The sequence below is a fragment of the Aspergillus heteromorphus genome (genome assembly GCF_003184545.1).
Source record: "Aspergillus heteromorphus CBS 117.55 chromosome Unknown BO70scaffold_25, whole genome shotgun sequence".
NCBI lineage: Eukaryota > Fungi > Ascomycota > Eurotiomycetes > Eurotiales > Aspergillaceae > Aspergillus > Aspergillus heteromorphus.
Window position 1 is genome coordinate 72,549 of NW_020290430.1, and position 17,367 is coordinate 89,915.

The following is a 17,367-nucleotide window of genomic DNA, read 5'->3' on the forward strand; positions in this document are numbered from 1 at the left end:
CCCTCCTCCCCGCCCCTTTTTTCGCTCCCAATTGTATTGCGCACAGACTGGCCATGGACCCCCATGCAGCTCAGCTCACAAACAATAGCTCTGTCTATGTACAGACTATGCTTAGTCGGGGTGCGCATTTCCACCCGAGTCTAATGACTCACGGCGGATGCGAGAGAGAGAGATCGGCCTGAAACCACAACCCCCATCCACCCACGAAGCGCCATGTTCGTCATAAGCGGCGCTAGGACGCTTGCGTCAGTCCAGGCCCGTCGCTGCTGTCCAGGAGTCCGGACTCCTTGACCAGCTCATAGAATTTGCCCTGGCTCTTGATCAGCTCCGCGGGCGTGTCGAACTCGGCCACCCGGCCCTTGTCCAGCACCACGATGCGATCCGAGTCGATGATCGTGTTAATGCGGTGCGCGATGGTGATGATCGTCCGGTCTTGGAAGATGCTGCTGCGCAACGTGCGTTGCAGCAATGCGTCCGTTTCCACATCCACCGCCGCCTAAATTGCCAACTGTAAGTTTGGGGGGGAAATCAAAGGGGATAGAGATGAGAAAAAAAAATGCATGAACTGCAGTCTGATTGGCCACGTACCGTTGCCTCGTCAAGCACCAAGATATTACTAGGCGTCAACAGCGCTCGCGCAAGAGAAACCAGCTGGCGCTGCCCTTGGCTGAGATTGGATCCTGCCACTCTAGGTTAACTCCCGACTCTCGATGATGTAGGAAAACGCGCATCAAATGCACGCGCCATTGGCTCCTGCCAGCCGCATGCTTACCTCCTTCCATAATTTGGGCATCCAACTGTCCGTCCATTTGCGAGATGTGCTCTTTAAGTCGCGCGTGTTCTGCAGCATAACAGGTCAGCCTTCGCACTCACACTTCGTATGCAATGTAGCCCAACGTACCAAGGACGCTCCAGAGTTCGGTGTCGTCGTGCACATGCCGGGGGTCCAGATTATCCCGGACGGTACCCTCGAACATCGCCGGATCCTGAGGAATGATGGCCAGCCGGCCCCGCAGATCAAACAGGCCAATCTTCGAAACGTTCAACCCGTCGATGCTACATCCGACGTCAGCAGTAGGTAAGACGCCTTGGGCAGCAGCCCTTACCTGATATTGCCGCCATCCGGTTCGATAATGCGGAAGAGCGCTAGAGTCAGCGAGCTCTTGCCTGCACCTGTCCGCCCAACCACGCCAATCTTCTCGTGGGGCTTAATATCAAGATTGATATCCTTGAGCACCAGATCAAGGCCAGCGCGGTACCGTGTGCTGTAGTTCTCGAAAGATACCGCGCCTTGCGCCGGCCAGCCAATCGCAGGCCGTTGCTTGAAAATCACCTCCGGCGCCTCGCTGGGCAGGTTTGCGTACTCTAGCACCCGCTCCACGGACACAATGTTGGTCTCAACCTCGACCGTCTGTCTCACGATCCAGTTCAGAGATTGGGTGATCTGAAGAGCGTACGACATGGCCAGACCGACCATGCCAGCAGACAGTCCGCTGCCGGTCGCTACGGACGCGATAGAAAGTACGGCCGAGGCCAGGATGATGATGGAGCCAATGAACTCGAGGCGCACTGCGAGCCACCGGTTGGCACTGATGGACGGGAAGTAGGCACGGATGTTCGCATCCATGCGCCACTCGTTCTCCATAGTAAACCGATCCTCTTGCTTGTACGCGCGAATAGTAGAGATACCGCCCAGAGACTCTTGGAAGTGCGCGAAGATGGGACTCCGGGTAACACTGTCCAGGCGCTTCAGCTCACGCGAGGTGCGGAGATAGTACTTCTGGTAGCTGAAGTAGACATAGCTCAGTGGAATCACCAGAATCAGGAAAGCCGGAGTCGAGGAGGCGATAACAATCATCGTGAACATGGCCTTGGCCGAGTTGCCGAACAGCTATCACAGACGTCAGAAACATTATTCTATGGATCGGGGTTCCAAGCTCACCATGTTGAACGTCCGTGCAAGCACTTCATCAATACGGTAGATATCACTAAAGAATGTAAGCTTTTGGTAACCAGCAAGTTTCGGTGGTAGCAGTACCTTGAGAACCGGTTAAGAATCCGACCAGACGGTGTAGTCTCGAAGAAACTCATAGGAGAGCGGAAAATTGCAAAGGCCATGCGTTCATGGAGTTTGCGGGAGGCCTGGTACTGTTAATATGGTCCTTGAGAATGCACATATCATCAATCTTACCTCGATAGAGCAGAAAATCCAGAGGATAAGGTTCTGGACAATAACCAACAGCGACGACCCCAGGCCAAAAGCCAAGTAGACACCGATGTATTTACCAACACCAAGATTGGGCTGCTTCTCACTGACCTCAGACCAATGCTTAAGCCAGAAACTACCAGCGACCTGCGCGGTCTGAGCTCCCAGGAGGGCAGCAAGGTAGAAGCAAACAGCGATGATGTTGCTGTTCTTAGCGTACTCGCCGTACACGCTCCATTTGACTTTTCCTTGCTCGGACGTCTCCTGTGTTTGCTTGCTTTTCAGCACATTCTCCTCGTCCCCTAGCTTGCGCCTGGGGCCCTTCCAAGTGGCAGTGCTGGCACGTCGTAGAGTAACCGTGCTCTTTCTTCTCTCTCCAGAGGCCCTGATCGGAGCAAGCGCGCCGATTTCATTCTCCGCATCTTCCGGGTCTGAGGCGTCAGAAGCGTTGTCGATCACCGTGGCAGATTCCGAGCTCTCGGGACTGGCCAAATCGCGGCTTTCACTGCCAGAGTCGTCGTCATCTGAGTCGTTCAGGTTGGTCCGAATGAGATTGGCAACCTCGCCCTTCATGGCCAGCAACTGTTCGTAGGTTCCCTTCTCGATGATAGTCTTGTTGCGCAGAAGACCGATGAAATCCGCCTCCTTCAGGACAGGAATGGCGTTCGTCGCAAGAATTCTGGTCTTGCTACCGAGAATACCATTCGGTCCAAGGACTCGGTTGATAAGGTGCCGTCCCACATGCTGATCAACGGCGGAGAGAACATCATCGAGCAGGTAAATATCGGCACGGGCGTAAACAGCTCTGGCGAGGGTCAAGCGAGCCTTTTGTCCTCCAGACAGGGAGATACCTCTTTCACCAACCTCGGTTTGATCACCATCGGGGAGGTTCTTGAAGTCATCAATCAAGGCGCACGCTTCCACCGTGAGGTCGTAGAACTGGGGATCCCACCGGTGGCCAAAGACAATGTTCTCACGGACACTCGCGTTCATAACCCAGGGGGCTTGAGCAACATAGGCAATGCGGCCTCGAACGACCACGTCACCCTGAGTTCTCCAGAGATCACCCAGCAAGGCCTGGAGCAAGGAAGACTTTCCAGCTCCGACTCTACCCAAGATACAGCTGAGCTCCCCCTTGCGGGCACTGAAGTTGATATCCTCAATGACGTGCGTTCCGTTGTACCGATTCCAGGTGAACGAAGCATCCCGAATGCAAACAGACTCATCGCCAACATGGGCCACGGTTTCCTCAAACTTGACGGCATCGGTCTGTAACTCCTCGGCAGTGAAGTATTCCGTCAGACGCCTGACAGCAACCGAAGCCTCGATCACAGCTGTGATGACCATGGGGAGGATGGAAAGTGGGAAGGTTAGAAGGTTGAAGAGGGTCAGGGCTGGGAACACGATGTCGGTGGTCAACGGCTTGTCCTGCGTCAGGGCGTACACGGTAAATGTGGAGCACGAGACCAGGAACGGGGTGGACTGCCAGGTGAAGTTGGCAACCGACTGTGTCGCGCCAATCTTGCGGAGGGTATTCAACTCCAGGTCGTTACGAATGTGGCTGAGCTTGTTCATGAAAGCGGTGTTCCATGCGTAAAGCTTGATGCTCTTGATGTTGTTGAGAATCTCCGTCATCAGTCTCGATCTCGAATCCTTGTTCTTCATCTGAATCAGTTGGAGCTTCTTCATCATGCGGGCAATCACGCCGTTCAGGGGAATCATGAGAATCATGACACCGATACCCGCGAACATGCTGTATCCGACGAGCTGGTAGAGCGACAGCATGCAGAGGGTGATCTGGAACGGCGCGGACCAGAGCTGGATACCGAACTGGGTCAGATCGGACAAGCGCTGCTGATCAACGGCCATGTGGTTGACAATATCGCCAGTCGTTTTGGCGGCGCGACCCTCACTCGAGAGCTTGAGGGACTTGGCGTAGATCATGCCCGTCAACGCAGACTTGACGCGCATGCCGGTATCGAAGGCTCTCTGGAAGTACTGATGGAGACACATGGTCTGCGAGATGGACACCAGGAACATGCCCAGAGCAATGGCCACACCCCTGATGATCGGCTGAGGCTCGTCACTGGCCTGCGAATTGATGAAGGTAATCAGAAGACGCAAGAGCTGCGGCTGCACGAAGGCCAGACTGTCGCTCCCGCACTTGATGATACCGCCTCGCAAGAAGGAACCACCAAATGACTTGATAAGCGCCCACGACAGCGAAGGTTTCTTCTTCTGCAACTCCTTCTCCCAATGGCCCCTCAACGTATTGCCGGTGACGGCAGTCGAATCGCGATGGCGCAGGTTCCACAGGTCATCTTGGGTCAAGTAGTTGCTGTAGCCAAATTTCATCATCGGGGTCATCCAGCTGAACGTCAGGACCGAGAAGATATCCGCGTATTCATAGGGGCATTCATCCTCGTCGCCCAACGCATCATAGTCGCTCTGCTTCTTGGGAACGAAGTACTCCAGCACAAACTCCAACAGCGCCAGCCCCAGGCTCACGTTGAAGCAGACAAAGTATGGGAGCTGGTCCTCCCATGCGTGCTGCGCCACGAGCGACCGGAGTTTGACACCGTAGGCAATGGCGAAGAAGACCCAGTAGAAGAGAACGACCCCATTGGGCTGCCTGCTGCGCCAGTGTTCATAGTACTGCACCGCGGATATCACGCAGAGAGAAGCGAGCACCAGGACCGAGCTCCAGAACCGGAAATCACCAAAGAAGATATGGGGGGATGTTTCGGCCTGGATCGCCGCCTGCAGAGCAGTGGTGAAGATCAAGGCGGCGAGGACAACCTAATCACCGAAGCGAAAGCAACGATCGTCAGTTCCGAGCTTGAGCAGGGAGAGAGGGAGAGCAAGCGACCGAACAAGCTTACCAATTTCGTGTAGAAGTGCCAGTTCTTGGACACCGGCTGGGGGATTCGCTTTTTAAGCAGGTACCAGAGGGCGCCGGCTCCCATGAGGAGACCCCAGGCGGCAACGACAGCGACTCCAGCATCGAGAAAACAGGGGGTCAGGTCGAATCTGATTTTGCTGATGGGGCCCCAGCCCTCGACGTCGCCGCAGAAGGGCTGCAAATTGGGGGAGTGGAATGCTGAGATCGGGTTCGACGATAGCAGGGATCCGGGGTTGGAGCCCCCAAGGACCGTCTGGGCACCGTCGTCCAGCATTTTCCCCGAATCAAGGTATCCGAAGATTCCCAACTCTTTGGATCGCTCGTCCTTTCGGACACGGAACTGGGGGGAAGGGGAAGACAGAAAAGGCCCCGAGGATGCCTTGGACGCAAGGAGAGAAGACGAGGAAGAAGAACGTTTGGGAGGAGGGCGATAACGACGGGGAAGAGAACTATTGATTTGCTAGTGAGCTGCACGCGGCTGACTAACGGGCGGCGGGCCTCCGCGCGGGCGTCCCTTAGAGTAGTTATTCCTTCCTTCGCCTAGTCCGGTCCCCGACGCTGATAAGCAGACTCCTCTTTTATTAATTGCGATTCAGGGGGGGGGGGGAGACCTGTCCCCTGTTTACTGTCCACTGTCCACTGTCCACTGTCCACTGTCCAGAATGTCGGTCAGATTGAGCTGCATCACAGCCTCTCTTCCTATCCGGTGTCGGTGGAAGGCGGCCGAGCCGACGCAATGCTGTTCTCCGAAGCTTATGACATAATTCCAGGCCCTCGTGGTGGAAAGCCGTGCTTGGCAGTGTCTCACTGCCTCCCCGTCCAGTGTCCTACAGAAGTCTTCACTTGTCTACAGTCCACCCGAGCCGTTTCGCACGCCTCCTGGATGGCGTACAGCCCGGAAACAGTCTGCGACGTACCCCAGACTGTGTGATAGGTGGTACTGCGCCAGCCAGGCCAGCTCGGTCGCACGCACGCGGAGCAGCTCTGATGATGTAATTACTGATTGGCTGCCGATCCCTTATCAAGCCGATCGCGGTGGTTTCAATGTCCCCAACGTGCGTGTATCCCAGCACAAGAATGCCAGCCCGAAAACTTCAGCATCCTGGTCCTCACCCTTGCTGTTCCCCCTCGTGAGCCCGGAAATCCAGGATCCAGAGCTTCGGAGGCAATTGGGGGAGAATTCAGCCGGATGTCGTGCTTACTAGCCTGAATTTGCCCACCCCGATTGGATGCCGCGGCGGATTCGGACTCGGAGAACGGGCTTCCCCGCCCGGACATAGCGCTGCCTCGGACTAAACTTCCAGAAACTCGAGCCTCTCCTGGTTGGGCAACGAGCAGCACCCAGCAGCCTAACAGGGCGGCAATCGGCATTGCCTGCTCCACTTCCGGCGATGCTAGAGATGCTAGTCATGATCGAAGCAGAAGCAGATGCTCAAGGCTAGCGAAGCATGTGATGCTTCCGAGGAACAGCTAGAATATCAAGGGTGTTTTAAACCCTCTTCTGTGCTTACAAACGGAAGAAAGATCTTTCACCGCACGGAAAACCCCCCCCCCCCCCCCTAAGGCATCGATGAAGATACCTACGGGGAATTTACCGGTAGACCGCCTTTCTTGCACCTATCATTCCTAGCTGTGCGGAGTAATTAGTTTGACAGAGTGTTGGTGGGAGTTGAGAGAGTATTATAGCTGACGGCCTTCCATGATCCATCAATTGACAATCTCTTCCATAATTCTAGCCAGTTATGCTTTCTGCAAGCGATTATTGCCCTGACATGTTGGCGGACCGCGGAATTCAGCCCCACATCCAAGGCGGAAGGCGGTGGGCTGGAGGGGCCGGCAGCGTCATGGTTCTGTTCTGCTAGCATCTTGGGCGCCGCTGGCAATCTCAGTCCCCTCCCCAACATTCCCCCCACCTTTCCCAAACGCCACGATGGTCGCAGAAACCCCGGCTGAGGAACTCATCAAGAGGCCTCTATATGGTAAGCTAGTGCTGCTGGCGGCCCTTCTACCTTAAGCCCTGTTTTAACTGTCAGAGTTGCAGATTGTTTGCTGACACTGAGCCATCCAAGTGTATGATCTTCCGCAGCAACTCCTCTCGACTCTGTCCACGAAGTCCGGAGACCAACCTATATCCGTGGTAGACAACTCGGATCCTATACCGGAGGATGCCGAGGGTGCAGTGTTGGATCATGCGATTGCTACAGCGACCGGGTGCGCCCTGTGCAGAGTGTTGTTCCTGAACGTGCAGGAGCAGCGGGGTCATGTTCGTTCGGATCAACACAGATACAACCTGAAGGTGCAGCTTAGAGGCGGGCCGACTCTGGACGAGACACAGTTTGCGAAGGCCATTGGGGACCTGGACGCTTCGATATCCGGGTCGGAGTCGTCAGAAGGCGATGATGAGGAACAAGATGTACAGCTTTCGGCCTTGCTGAAAAAGCAGGCCAAGATTACACAAGCGGCTGAAGATGATGAAGACACCCCCTCCCGGATGAAGGGATCCGGAAAGCCTCCACTCTTCTGGCTTTCCAGCTCACTCCTACCTTCCAACACGTCGCTTGGTATTTACCGGGCGTTGTTTTCCGCCATCGAACAAGATGAACCCCGACACCTCGTCGACTCGATACGGAAGAAGCAACTTGCTCCGATCGTCCCTCAAAAACCTGGAAATGGTCAACAAATCCCACCTCCTTCCAGTCCACATGTCTTTATGTGTATGATTGGCGGCGGGCATTTCGCAGCAATGCTCGTTTCGCTAGCCCCCGAAATCCATCGCAGGCAAGGCGGTGTCGAAGACAGACAGGCTCGGGTGATTGCACACAAGTCGTTCCATCGCTATACAACCAGACGGAAGCAGGGTGGCTCGCAGTCGGCCAATGATTCGGCCAAGGGAGCGGCGCACTCGGCGGGTTCTAGCCTGAGACGATACAATGAAGCCATGTTAGAGAAGGAGGTCAGAGAGCTGCTAGTCGACTGGAAGCAGATGATCGATGATGCCGAGCTACTGTTCGTCCGCGCGACAGGCAGTACGAACCGCAAAATTCTGTTCAGCCAGCATGAGGGTCAGGCTCTGAAGCAGAATGACTCGCGTTTGAGGGGATTCCCATTCAGCACCCGTCGGGCCACCCAGGGTGAGCTGATGCGGTGCTTCAAGGAGCTCACACGTGTGAAGATTAGCCAAATCGACGAGGCTGCCCTGGCCGCTGCAGAGGCCAAACAGCGGGAAGAGGCGTCGAAGCCATCCACTCCACGGCCGCAACCACAACCGCAGAAACCCAAGATCTCTAAAGAAGATGAAGCTGCTTTGCTTCACACGACCCAAATACAGGCTCTTATTCGTCGCTCCAAGATTCCCGCGTTGATGTCCTATCTGTCCAAGAATTCGATTCCCGCGTCGTTCACTTTCCGACCCACCGATTCGCAACAAAACTTTCGCTGTCCCACCCCCCTCCATTTCGCCGCCAATATCAACTCTCCTTCCATGGTGTCGGCGCTTCTTACCAAGGCCGAGGCCGATCCGACAACGGCTAATGGTGAAGGAAGAACCCCGTTCGAGCTTGCGGGGGACCGGGCAACCCGCGATGCGTTTCGCGTTGCGCGCCACGAGCTAGGCGAGTCAAAGTGGAACTGGGACGCTACAAACATCCCATCACCTATCTCGAGAGACGATGCGAATAGCCGCGCAGAAAGAGAGCGAAAAACCGCGGAGGAAGAAGAGGCCGGTCGACGCAAGGCCGAGATGGATCGCTTGAAAAAGGAGGATGCTGCCAAAGCCGCCCTACAGAGCTCCAGGAGACCCGGCGGCCGAACGCTGGGCGCTATCGAGAAGACTGCCTCTGAAAAGCGAGAGGAGGAAATGCGCGGCATGACGCCGGAGATGAGAATGCGTCTAGAAAGAGAACGCCGTGCCCGGGCAGCCGAAGAGCGGTTTCGACGGATGCAGGGGAATTAATTAAGCACGATTGGATCTGTCTTGTCATGGATAGCTTTGGGTTACATTGCTTCTGAGCGTACATGATGTCTTGTTATTACGAATAGAGACGTATTTTCATGCGTCACGTTTTGGATCTGATCATCTTTCTATACTCTTTTTACCCCATACTAATGGAAAAAGTCTACTACTTACGCATCCAGGGCGCTAACTACCACGCAGGGCAATTTGAAACAGGAAAGCACTTTTCGACGAGGGTTCCTGCCGTACACGGCTGGGGGAAGGATGGCAGGTGCTGTGGGCATGCGAAGGAGTCCCCCCAATGAGGCCATCTTCTTCGATTCTGCCTGCTACAACACATCAACTTGTTATCGTTAGTTATCATCTTCCTGCTACAACACGCTTACTTGTTATCGTCAGTTATTACAAATTCGTTCACACACATTAGTCAATCTACTATTATTTACCCCAGCCTTGATCAAGGCAATCTCTGCCTATCCAGGGTCAGTTGACTATCATCGGTTGATTCAGCACCTGTCAATCCAGCGTCTGTCGATCCAGCGCTCCTCAATCCAGCATCGTCAATCGTGCGGCAGTCAACCCAGTACCAGTTGTCCCAGCATCAGGGAACCCGGCCTCATCCAGCGAGCAATACCCTACATACACACACCAACACCACGTCCATCATTCCATCGTCTCTCCTATTCCATCACCATGGACGACTTCAACGACCTCCACGAGGTGATGTCAAGAAGCGAATACGACTGCCTAAATTACCACGATGAGGCTGATCTCAGTGACCAAAGGCGGACAGTCATTGCTGACCAGATTAAACATCTGGTCAAGAAACTTCACCAGAGAACCACCTTAAACTACCTTCCGCAAGGCAAGGACCGCTATCTTCGCAATCTCCTGGAAAACTTGGCGGAGGCCTCGTACCCAGGCCTGCCCGACTATGCGGAAGATGTCGATCCATCGGAGTTCTCAGAGGATGCCGCCAGATTCGTCGAGTATTGCCATCCGCTAATGTGCTGCGAAGAAAAGTTCGCCATGGTCCAGGCTGCACTCTGGTTCTATGTCTGGGGCTCCCGGGATAATACAAGACGCTTCTTGTATCCGCTTCTCGAAATACGGCGTCGGGTCCTTGAGAGGTTTGATGAAAAGGATGAGACACTGCTTGCCGAAATCGTTGGCGATACGCCTGAGTCAATGACCACGCCTGAGACCGGTGCGTCTAAGAATACGCCTCAGACCAGTGCGTCCAAGGATACGTCTCAGACTAGTGTGTCCAATGTTGAGTCTAAGATCGATCAGTCTATTGATAAGCTTGAGGTCGTTGCGTCTGAGAGGGCTAGTGAGTCCGAGGATATACCTGAGGCCAGTGCGCCCAAGGTTGAGTCTAAGTTCACTGAGGAAATCGAGCCTGCGAATGAGACTACGGCTGATAAGTCCAAGGATACGCCTGAGACCAGTGCGCCCAAGGTTGAGCCTAAGACCAATGAGCCCATTACGTCGGGAAATGAGGCTAAGGCTATAGCCAAGGGCTCCTTACGCAAATCGTTCAAGAACATAAAGCGTCCGTTCGACAACGTTAAAAGCCTTGTTGTCAAGAGGAAGGATAGTGCTAAGGAGAAGGGCGAGGTGAAGGCCGAAGACAAGACCGAAGACAAGGCCGAAGACAAGGCCGAAGACAAGGCTGAAGACAAGGCCGAAGACAAGGCCGAAGACAAGGCCGAAGACAAGGCCGAAGACAAGGCCGAAGACAAGGCCGAAGACAAGGCCGAAGACAAGGCCGAAGACAAGGCCGAGGAGAAGGGCGAAGACAAGGCCGAGGAGAAGGGCGAGGACAAGGGAAAAGAGGATTTTGCGATTGATTTGCATTCTCCGTGGTTCGGCTTTGTTCAACACACAGCTAATTTCTTCGCCTACAGTAACCCTGAGCGGGGGAGCCGAGTGCGTGAAGGCTGGCTGGAAACTCTTCAGTCCATCCCTGTTGAAGAGATCATCGATGGGTCAGATTTTCTGCCACATGATTCAAACCCCCCGGTTCATATGACGAAGGAGTTGGCCTCGCATCTTTCAACTCTCTTCGCACAGCCGATGCTGCCTGGCGTCTTCGAGCCTCTTGTAAACCGCGCATGTCCCTATCCCAAGTGGATTTTTTACGTTCCCGTGTTCCAAGCATTTGCGTGCACGCTGCATGATCTCCTCTCCTATCCCAGCAACATTCTTGCGAAACAAGGCACTAGTTATGTCATGCTCCTCACGGCAGCACGACGAGGTGCTAACTGCAAATCAACGTTTACAAAAGACGGGCCGTGGAGTTGTCGAGACACCATCTACTGCATGACTCAGCGGGTTGCGCGCTATATATACGCTCTGGATCGGGCCTTTGGCTCCCCTATCGATCATATAGAGGCAAAGCAGAATGCTTCGATTCATCCGATTGCGGGTAGTATTTGGCCTCTCTTCAGAGATGGATTCTTTGCCTGGCATGTCGATACTCCTCGATATTTCCTGGTGGATCATAACGAGGACAGGGAGAGGGTAAAGCCCTCTCACGCTGCCGATGATACTAAAGGCAAGGGAAAGGAAGTGCTCCGTTCCTCTCTCCGTGATCCTAACGCTGAGAAGAAAAAGGAAAACAAAGAAGTATCGTTCTCTTCCACGTCGTCCATTCATGAAATTTAATTCTGCTGGTCCGTTCGCTCCTGGTGATCTGTCCGCGTCTGGTAGTGCAAGACTAGTCTAGTCTTGTCTAGATAGATAGATAGATGGGCTTGTATGCCCCTTTTATTCTATTCTTAACGCTATAGCGCTGGTAATGCAATATTGATGTCGATGTCGTTGTGGCTGTGATTGTTTTTGCATCTTTTTGCTCTTCGCCTTGGTTCTTGGTTCTTGTCTGCTAGTGTGGGCTGAGATCTGAGATGTAGGAAGTATTAGGTAGTGATTTTGGAGTTGTAGAGACTGGTTTCTTGTAGATATGTATATTGAGCTAAGTAAGTGAGTAAGTAAGTAAGTACTATCATAACTACCGTGTGCCTTCCCTTACCTTCCCTTACCTTCCCTACCTACCTACCATATATGCAGGGGATTGAAGTCGACAGCTAGGAGTAGTAGTATTAGTAGTAGTAGTAGTAGTAGTAGTAGTAGTAGTAGTAGTAGTAGTAGTAGTAGTGGTGGTGGTGGTGGTTGTGGTGGTGAGCAATGCAGAATGCCACGCTACGCACGCTATCTTTAAACCCCGATATCTGGGTACAGTAGGTATAGTAGGTAGAGCTTGAGATACACAGATACGCAAACAGACAAAGATCCTGGATCTCGATAGGATGATACGTATGATGGTATGATGGTATGATGATATGATAGTATGATGATATTATGATATTACTACCTACCCTACCTACCCATCGTATCCTACCCAACCTACTCAAGACAAGCCTATCAAATATAACTCTATTCCCATCTAATCCCATCTTCCTCCTCCGTCTCTTAAAACCCATTAACATTCTTATTCGCCTGCGCCTGCATCCGTCTCATTGCCTCGCGATGCAACTCACTCATATTCCCGCGCTGCGTCTCCGTGATACCCGTGGGATTTCCGCCTCCGCCTCCGGAGACATTCCGCAGAGACGGGCTGTAGGGCGGGGGCGGACTTCCCCTGGCAGCGGCGGGCGTTTGATGGGTATGTTGCTTCGGTGAGAGGGGATTCCGCTTGTCCTTCAGGTCTTCGTGGATTGATTCGCGCCAGGCGGCCATGGCGGCGGGGGTGTTGGTGGGGAGGGCCCGGAAGGGGTGCGGCGGGGGTTGCGGTGGGGAGTTGGGGGAGGTGGGCGGGTGGCGGGGTTGGGGCTGGGGATGGGGATGGAGTTTTTGCTGGTAGAGCAGGGCGCGGCGCTGGGAAAGCGGCATGTCGTCTGCTTCGTCGGGGGGGTGAGGGGTCTGGGTTGGTGTTGGGGAGGAGGAGGAGTGGTGGCCTGGGCTGGAGCGGGAGTAAGGGTCCAGGGTGAGGGAGTAGGAGGAGAGTCTGTTCCGGACCATGTCTTCGCGGACGGCGATGAGGGGGGGCGGGCCTCGCCATTGGGGTTTGGGGGGGTCGGACCCGGGGTCCTCGCCGGGGAGGTCGGGGGCGATGGTGAAGGCGGTGCTGAGACGGGGTTGGGCGGTGGGAGGGGGCGAGTTGGAGGATTTCTTCTTTAGTCGGTCGCCGCTGCCGGGGGACTCGCCGCCGCTGGATATCCGGTGGCTGGTGCGTCGGCTTGGGGGGTCTCGCTCACGGGGTTCCACCGCTGGGGGTGGTTGTGCGTTCAGCGGTGTTTGCAGCAGCTCCTCGACGTTGACGGGCACGGCGGCTTCCTCGACCTCCCGGGGGTATTCGGGCTGTTCTTCTTCGATGGGGAGGATGGGTTCCAGTTGAGGAGCCTCTGCGTCGGCGAGATGTTTTGCCCACTCGTTTGTGCGGTATGACTGTACCACTTTCGAGGTCCGTCGGGGAAGGTGTTTCACCGTCTCCTCGTCCAGTTTGGGGGGCTCCTTGGTGGGTTCTTCTTTTGGCGGCTTCGGGTCAAGCTTGTTCTGAGACCTGGAAGGCTTGACCTTTTCGTCTTGAGATAGGGCTTGTGGTGGATTGGCTTCATCGGGGGGTTGATCATCTTGTCCGTCCGAGTTGGATATCTTTCTGTCGGAGTCATCTGATTGGGGTTGATCGTGCTTGCTATCCTTCAACTCGTCTGCTGCAGGCTTCTCCGATGCCTCTGGAGATTGACTTTTCTCGTCGTCCTGTGTAACGGGAATTGTCGCTTTACCTTTATCCATCTTTTGTTCGCCGGCCAGGACAGGATCTTCGCCAGCAGCCGGGGTTGCAGTAATCGACGCTGCTTCCGGGGAGGCGTTATGTGGCTCTGGCTTGACGTCCGCCTTGGCCTCGCTCGTTTCAGGCTCTGCTGGGGCCTGCCCGTCGCCTATCTGAGTGGTTTCTCCCTTCAGCTCATCAGCCGTAGATGCTTGCTTGCCCTGAGATACAGCCGCCGGCTGGAGTTCACCTTCTTTCGGAACCTCATTCGTCCTCTCATGGTTATCACCCTGGACGGTATGGCAATCCGAAGCGAGATCGCGTCCTTCATCCGTGGTACCATCGACAGACGAAGAAGCATCATCCACGGAAACCAAAGCCTCCTGCGACTGAGACAACGGTAAACCGCTGCTCCTCCTCGAGAGCCGCTTCATGAAAGAAGCTCCCGAAAACCTCTTGGAGCGGATTGTAGCAGTCTCCGAGCCAATAACGGCCGTCATATCGGAGGCCTTGTCGTCCTTGATGCGGGTTGCATCTGCGCCATCGAAGACCTTGAGCGGCATGGCACCGCACTCCTCGGGGGTGTGGCCGGTTCTCTCTTTGATGGTGCCATCTTGATCCCGTTCGCAGCCACCTTCAGCACCCCCAGTGGCGTCGGAATCCGCGTCGCCATTCGCTTCTCGTTCCCTACAGTCGGAGCAACGGTAGGAGCCTTCAGAAGAGCTGGCTATGCTTTTCATGTCACAGGCATCGCCCTTCTCCATTGCGTCCATCTCGTCTGCATGACACTTGGCGTCATCTGCGAGCTCCGAAACGTCCGACGGGGGATCCCTGACGCCGTATTTGGCTTCCCATTCCTTGCGCTCTTGCATGTTCTGCTCTGCGATCCTGCGGCCAACCTCGGCCTCGGCTTCCTCTTTCTTCCTTTGCTCTTCTTCGCGCTTCTCTTTCTCCTTGCGTCTACGCTCTCTAACCACCTTCCATAGCCTAAGTTGGGAGACTACACCCATGATCGCGATAATGACCGTGGCGGCAAGCTCCACGCGGATATTGCGTGTGATGGGGTAGTTCTTGGTGCCCAGAGGGAAAATATCGTTGTTGAGTGCTGGCCTGAGTTAGGACGTCGTATCAAAGCGTGTTTGGAAGCAGTCAGCTCACCCCAGATGTAGAGCCAGAATTCTTTCAAACCGGCCCTACTGAAGCAATCTATCCCCAATGCGACAGCCGTACCGCCGGAAATGCCCGTTGAAACGATCAGCCCGTACGGACGAGTGTGGTGACTGAAGGACAGGGCATAAAACACCAGCGAGATCGCGCCGATGAACCCGCTTTTGGAGTCCGTGTCCGTGAGGAGGCCTCCCGGCTTCAGAGACAGCAACCACATGCTCGTACAAAAGCCGCCTAGCAGGCATCCGAGACCCTCGGTCAGCTCCTTGAACACAAGGGCAACTGCACCGAACGTGATTCCACTGAAGAAGACAGCCACAAGATAGGCTCCCTGGACAGCGACCCGGACTGGGGGGCTCATCACATAGACAATGAGAACCTAAAACTGTCAGACGCTGGATTTTGACTCTACCTAGGACATGAAACTTACTATCACTCCGAGACTGGTGAGGAATGCAACGGATAGAAAAACCTGGACCCTAAACTATTGGTCAGTCGAAATCTCCGACATTCTGTCGGGCTTGAAGCCCACCTTAGGTTGCGGATGCCGATTAGCGCAAGAACGAGGCCCGCGACAATGAGAATAAAGCCACCGAAGCCTAGGGCAGGCGTTACGGTGGGCTGGATTGGAAGAGCATCGGGGCGCTTCGGGCCCTTATCATCTTCAGGATGTCAGTAAGTGCAGGTACACCCATGAGCCTCCAGGGGTCAACTTGCCTTGGGAAGCTTGTGACGTGCTCAGAGACGTGGTGGTCGCAGCGGAAGCAGTGGCATTTGCGGTTGTCGTTGCGTTGCCTTTCTCTGTCTCGTATTTCGCTGTCGCATGGCTCGTCACGCTGGCGCCGGTCGTATCCGTAAAGGTCTCTGTGGCCGTCGAGGAAGTCGGAGCGGTCTCTCGCGCTGCCAGGCCCGCTAGCTGATTGCGCTCGGGGTGAGGTATCCCCGCCGAGGAGACAAACAGGCCCGGCGCGAAGCAGCCGGCCAAAGCAAACAAATGGAACAATCGCATGGTGGCAGGTGCGAGGGGAGGGACCGCAAAAGAGAGTCAGCACAGCCCAACGGCCGAGTCCTGGCCAAACTATGTCTGCGCCGCGACGAGGGCAGTAGACTTCAAAATGTTGGCTTCGAATTTTTCCACGACTGCTCTTCACATAATCGCCATGTAGGCCGCAGGGCTATTATAAGAAGCGGCGTATTCGCACCAAGCAATCCGAGACACGCAATAAGGCGCAACAAACGTGGCGTACGTATTCAAACGAAGTGATAAATCACACGGCTTCATTTCCACCACCTATATGTATCCCATGAGGGGGACGGAGGAAGACGGAAGGGAAAGATAAGAGCGAAAGTTAGGGAGCTAGAAAATAAAAATAAAAATAAAAATAAATTCGAAAAAAAAAGGTAGACTGAGCTTCGCATGCAGCACGGGACGCGAAAACGATGCTCGTTCTTCTAGATTTAGGAACTAGGTAACTCCGGTGAGATAGTCACGGTCTGCTTCATCGACAATCCCAGGGAAATATAGTGAGGGTGGGCTAGCTGCATGACCGATGCGAGCTGGTCCACTCAGTGTCTCCAAAGAAGCAATATCTGTCGCATGGTCGTGCATGCTAAATGAAATTATTTGGCAGGGATCCGCCCCTGTAGCTAGGCAGCTCCTGACACTCCATCGCCTATGAAGCATGGGGTACTTCATGCGAAGTCCTGTAAGTGTCGACAACATCGGCTGAAGAAAAACGGACGGGTGGAACAATCCCATCATCCTGATGTTTGCTCGACTTCCCTCGGCCACCAAACGCGCCACCTGGATCTGGTTTCGATATCAGGGCCGTGCGTGAGAGAGGGCAAACATTACGGTTCGAGATTCCAGGCCAAGGCTTTATCAGATGTTGGCAAACCACGGGATACGGAGTCGTATAATTAATGCACGCGGGCGATGGCTAGATTTCAATAGGACGGGTCACCGAGTTGACATGCTTTGTCGATGCAGGGCTATGACATATTGAGCGGAAAGGGAGAACTAGATAGTCTAGTCGTGGTGGCCGGACCGGATTAAGATTTCCAATAGAGCAAAGACTACGGAGGAAGCTTGCCTTGCAACGATACGACCACAGATCGTCGCCATTGGTGATCAGAACTAGCCTTGCTAGCCGCCTATAGTTAGGCCGTTCGTGTGATCGGCTGCAGGAGGCGACACATCTAATTTCATTCGCATGGCTCTCAACCTATCGCGCTTCAGACCCGGGGGGACAATAGCCATTGGGGCTTCGGACGAAGAAACCCATCGCGCGCTCCTAATGGACCGCGACGCTGGTCTAATATCCGACGTGGTCTGAGTCTCCAGGGGTTCTCCGCGGCTACCGAAT

The 17,367-nt window shown here is 54.5% G+C and overlaps 4 protein-coding genes across 4 annotated transcripts; 2 read left to right on the forward strand and 2 right to left on the reverse strand.

The window, feature by feature from the left end:
* Window positions 1-232: 232 nt before the first annotated feature.
* BO70DRAFT_297348 (ATP-binding cassette glutathione S-conjugate transporter YCF1) lies at window positions 233-5,382 on the reverse strand (the record flags this gene model as incomplete). Its single annotated transcript, XM_025539563.1, has 9 exons — window positions 233-496; window positions 589-680; window positions 773-841; window positions 902-1,056; window positions 1,107-1,891; window positions 1,943-1,988; window positions 2,039-2,142; window positions 2,192-5,005; window positions 5,089-5,382. The coding sequence occupies 9 exons, from the start codon at window positions 5,380-5,382 to the stop codon at window positions 233-235; spliced, it is 4,623 nt and encodes a 1,540-aa protein (XP_025396550.1).
* A 1,629-nt stretch (window positions 5,383-7,011) lies between these two features.
* On the forward strand, window positions 7,012-9,270 carry BO70DRAFT_431514 (putative C2H2 finger and ankyrin domain protein). Its single transcript, XM_025548246.1, has 2 exons — window positions 7,012-7,087; window positions 7,178-9,270. The coding sequence occupies exons 1-2, from the start codon at window positions 7,039-7,041 to the stop codon at window positions 9,058-9,060; spliced, it is 1,932 nt and encodes a 643-aa protein (XP_025396551.1). The 5' UTR covers window positions 7,012-7,038; the 3' UTR covers window positions 9,061-9,270.
* A 483-nt stretch (window positions 9,271-9,753) lies between these two features.
* On the forward strand, window positions 9,754-11,739 carry BO70DRAFT_431515 (uncharacterized protein; the record flags this gene model as incomplete). The annotated part of the gene is made up of 1 exon (XM_025548247.1): window positions 9,754-11,739. The coding sequence occupies one exon, from the start codon at window positions 9,754-9,756 to the stop codon at window positions 11,728-11,730; it is 1,977 nt and encodes a 658-aa protein (XP_025396552.1). The 3' UTR covers window positions 11,731-11,739.
* Window positions 11,740-12,436: 697 nt separating this feature from the next.
* Window positions 12,437-16,192, reverse strand: BO70DRAFT_320171 (uncharacterized protein). The gene is made up of 5 exons (XM_025540468.1): window positions 15,837-16,192; window positions 15,534-15,646; window positions 15,432-15,480; window positions 14,993-15,380; window positions 12,437-14,939 (listed from the first exon to the last, which is right to left on the reverse strand). The coding sequence occupies exons 1-5, from the start codon at window positions 16,008-16,010 to the stop codon at window positions 12,535-12,537; spliced, it is 3,129 nt and encodes a 1,042-aa protein (XP_025396553.1). The 5' UTR covers window positions 16,011-16,192; the 3' UTR covers window positions 12,437-12,534.
* Between the last annotated feature and the right edge of the window lie 1,175 nt (window positions 16,193-17,367).

Bases quoted from the DNA above. Each gene is read 5' to 3' on its own strand.
- BO70DRAFT_431514 (XM_025548246.1), top strand. From the start codon at position 7,039: ATGGTCGCAGAAACCCCGGCTGAGGAACTCATCAAGAGGCCTCTATAT. The intron at 7,088-7,177 runs GTAAGCTAGTGC...GAGCCATCCAAG, and splicing joins CATCAAGAGGCCTCTATATG to TGTATGATCTTCCGCAGCAA.
- BO70DRAFT_320171 (XM_025540468.1), bottom strand. From the start codon at position 16,010: ATGCGATTGTTCCATTTGTTTGCTTTGGCCGGCTGCTTCGCGCCGGGC. The intron at 15,481-15,533 runs GTGGGCTTCAAG...CCAATAGTTTAG, and splicing joins ATCGGCATCCGCAACCTAAG to GGTCCAGGTTTTTCTATCCG. The intron at 15,381-15,431 runs GTAAGTTTCATG...TGACAGTTTTAG, and splicing joins TCACCAGTCTCGGAGTGATA to GTTCTCATTGTCTATGTGAT.